Source organism: Tribolium madens, unplaced genomic scaffold (genome assembly GCF_015345945.1).
Source record: "Tribolium madens isolate multiple individuals breed KSU strain unplaced genomic scaffold, Tmad_KSU_1.1 Scaffold_11;HRSCAF=98;Tcas5.2_LG3b, whole genome shotgun sequence".
Classification (NCBI taxonomy): Eukaryota; Metazoa; Arthropoda; class Insecta; order Coleoptera; family Tenebrionidae; genus Tribolium; species Tribolium madens.
The window spans coordinates 1,944,055-1,947,784 of NW_025400975.1; the positions used below are offsets into that span (position 1 = coordinate 1,944,055).

At 26.9% G+C, this 3,730-nt stretch overlaps 1 protein-coding gene across 2 annotated transcripts in view; it reads left to right on the plus strand.

Annotated features, from left to right (window-relative positions):
- The first annotated feature begins 898 nt into the window (after positions 1–898).
- Positions 899–3,730, plus strand: part of LOC123004171 (homeobox protein SIX1) — a 6,906-nt gene continuing 4,074 nt past the window's right edge. The window contains exons 1-2 of one of the 2 annotated variants that reach the window (XM_044397307.1): positions 1,021–1,143; positions 1,199–1,412. In XM_044397307.1, the coding sequence (XP_044253242.1) occupies positions 1,338–1,412 (75 nt within the window). In that variant the 5' untranslated portion in view covers positions 1,021–1,143; positions 1,199–1,337. Of the gene's footprint in view, positions 1,413–3,730 lie in introns of both variants that reach the window. The other variant, XM_044397299.1, reaches the window with a different exon arrangement.

A 3,730-nucleotide genomic window follows, 5' to 3' on the forward strand; every position in this document is an offset into this window, starting at 1 on the left:
AAATAAGTAGAATAAGGAAAGTCGTGTGATGTTCACATCAGATTTTTTATATTTATTTACAATTTTAATTCATATTTTTTTTCATATTGCTTGATTGCTAAAATTTAAACGAGAACGATTAAAATAATAACAATAATAATAATTGGTTTTGAGACATAAAACAAATTATTTTTTATTCTGTATTCTAGATGTAAAAGTTTGATTAGGTACAAATTATGGCTTCTTATTGATAGACACGCATATTTATGTTATTTACCTAAATAACGAACCTTATTTTTTGCACATTGTACCATACTAACCCCGAATTTTTATGCTCATAATTGGGCGACCATAAATTTCTCAAGATTTATGGCGCTTAAAAGGTGTCGGTTCATTTGATAGGCAAAAATGAGCCAACTTCCAGACGATGCCCAAGAATTTCTATAAATTGCAGCCATTCAGTTTTTGTAGTTTTTAGTGATTTGATTTATTTGACCTCATAACTCTTAATCAATTAACGCCGTCTATGCACTAACAAGCAACAGTTTCCATATTAAATAGTAAAAATTTTAATCAATAATAATTATTATAATAGATAAAAAAAAATACTTAAAAAAAGAAATAATTACACATCACTAAACGAGTGACTAAAGCGTCCCTAAAAACAAAAATTAAATTAGAATGACAATAATAATAACAGATACAAATATTGCATACTTAATGTTTTAAGAGTACGATGCTATTATTCTAAAATTCACCTCATTGAGCTTCGATTGGCGGTGGTGAAGGGCTGTTGGCATGACAATACTGAAAGTTGTCCTTTCATTGGCTGTCCATTCAAAGGGAGGAGCTTGAGGGAAAATACTCTTGCCGTAGACAAGCCTTACTAAAATTACTGTTAGTGAATACAACGCATGAACGTAGGTGTGAAGTGTAAAAATTGTCAATAACTGTGTTTCAAAAAAAGTGTTTTTGGAAAAAGTGCAATTACAATGACTTGAATTTAGTGTATCATGGAGGTAGATGCAACGTCGAGTACCTCAAATGATTCAAATAATGGAAATTTTTGCCCCAATTTGAATTATTATAACGAAAATTTGTTTTTTACTACAAATGGGAAATTAGATTCATTTTTTAATAGTGATAAGTCGGCGAGGAAGAATGGTGAAAATGAAAAAGTAGCTAGAAAATTCAACTGTTATAAAAAGGACGATTTTAGTGGTAACAACAATGTGCTTAAAAGTAAATCGGATGATGTTAATAAAAGAGTTTCATTGTCTGTTGCTAATTATAATAAGAAAGTTGATGTAAATTCTGAAAACAGGAAAAATTTAATTGATTTTTTTAATAAGAAAAGTATGGATAATAACAGTATTCATTTGAACAATGTGGATTCGTATGGAAAAAAATCGATTGGATTTTCCCCAGAACAGGTAAGTGCATGCGTAAAGCTAAATAACAAAACATACAACTTATTTAAAATTATTATTAAAAATTATTATAAATATTTTATGTAATATTTAAGAAAAAATAATAACATAAAAATTGCAATAGTCAATGTAAAAATCTTTATACAAATAACTTATTTATTTAAATCGAAGGGGTTTACAGAGTCGCTAAAATATAGGTAGATACAGCTAAATATTTTTTAACGGTTTATAAAATTGTTTTGAAATTTTCTATTACTTAATCAAACTTACGTTACTGATTGAAATCAGAAATGTTTAAATACTTAATTTGACTCCTTATGCCAGCGATTCCTAAAAGGTGCTCCGCGAAACCCTGGGGGTTCCATGAAAGAGTCACAAGGGTTCCCCAGTCTGTCCAAGAGTTGAATAAAATGTTCCTAGAAAAGACTCATAACAACAAAACTCAAAACAAAACAAAAAACTCAACAAATCAGCTCCAGATCTTCGCGTTCATTATCATCAGCCTAATTTTAGTGCGATTATAAGAAAATATGTGAAAAAAATTCATTCATTACATTAAATAGTTACGAGTACATTGTATTTTTTGTTACAAATAAATGTTTTGCAATACTTATAATAATTATTTTTCATTTATAATTTGTTCTTTTTTCGAGTCTAACGTAAAATATTTTTTTTAGTTTTAGCTTCAGTTATCAAAATAGCCATCTAGGGTTCTGTCAAAAAAAGTATGAACAATTAGGGCCAAATAAAATTGTGAATCTCTATCTAATGCTATTAAAAATCAAGTTGTCTCTCAAACAAATAATAGAAATTTGAAAAATATAGAACTTTTTACCGTGTTAATAATTTTAATACAATTTAACAAAATATTTAGGTGATTCCATCTTTTTTAGTGATCCTGTATATTAGATATCTACCTTTTTTAACGTTGGTGAGTAGGTTTCTACTTTTGCATTGTTTTTTAGTTTATTATAATTTATATTATAACGTACAATTTTATATTGTTTAATTTGAAACTAATGAAATTTAATCAAAATAATTCCTTTAGTAGGTACCTACCTTTTTTTTATTATTATTAAGTAATAATTCTTTTTTTCTATGCCACAGTACACAAAATTATTTTTGAAAAATGACTGGAGGTGTATGAATTCGATGTTAAAAAGAAAATACAGGTGAATTCAAAAAAATTGGACCATCACTCGTGTGGTGATAGAAAACATAGAAAACAAATGCGCAGATATGCTTTAATTTTTTTTTTTACAATATCACAAAAAGACCACGCACTTTACCTACATCTTAAATTAGGTGCCTTGTACTTAATTTAAAACATTTAATACCATAGATGCACGTTATTTATTGCTACGTGGCCATAGAGGCCATAAACATATTAAAGACAACACATTTTCTATGTTGATTACATTACTTTTTCAAAAAATCTTAACATTTTGACTAATTTTTTTCTGTTAATTTTAAGGTTTATTTATATTTTAATATGTAAATGCATACATATATTTATTTTAAGGTCCCTTACTAATAACCAACAAATTTTCTTTTTTAATTAATAAAAAATAATGTCAAAATTACATTTTTGAAAAATTGTTTTTTTCTGAGAAATGTTTGTATGCATTTTTTGTTTACAATTTTGGATTTAAAAAAATTACTCTAACAACCACTCAAGCCATGGTACAGTCTTTTTGAATCACTCTATACAGGGTGCGCCAGAACTTGCGCCCCAGAGAAAAATGTTAAAAAAAAATATCTACAAAAGTTTCGAAGTTATGAGAGTTTAAATTTTGCACTTTGACTCTATTTATTTCTGTTGGAAAAATAATTTTCCAAGTTTTTTTGCTACAGGCTATTAGAAGAGGAAACAAGAAAGCTGTATTCTAAATTGTAACTTTGTTTAATGTTAGTTGTGGCTTTTATTGGCAAAATTTTTGTACCTTTACTAAATAATTGTAAAAAAAATATACAAGTTCATCAGTATAATTAAATAGACATAAAAAATGTCAAATGTCAAAAAATATATGTCAAAATTTTTTGGCAGAGAATTTTTTAAACATTTTTTCCATGTTCCTGGTATCTTATCTTACTTGAAATTTTTCTCTGGGGCGCGAGTTCCGTTTTTTAACCTGGTGATTGCAATGCATGAAAAAATAGTACAGCTCTAGAATTTGCACTTTATTTTTTAAGTTCAAAAGTTTTATTTTTAATATTTAAAATTTTTATGTATGAAATTTTTTGAACAATTTTTTTCGAACAAAAATATTGAATCATTTGAAAAATTAAAGTAAAACATTTTCTTCTGAAAATACGTAGAA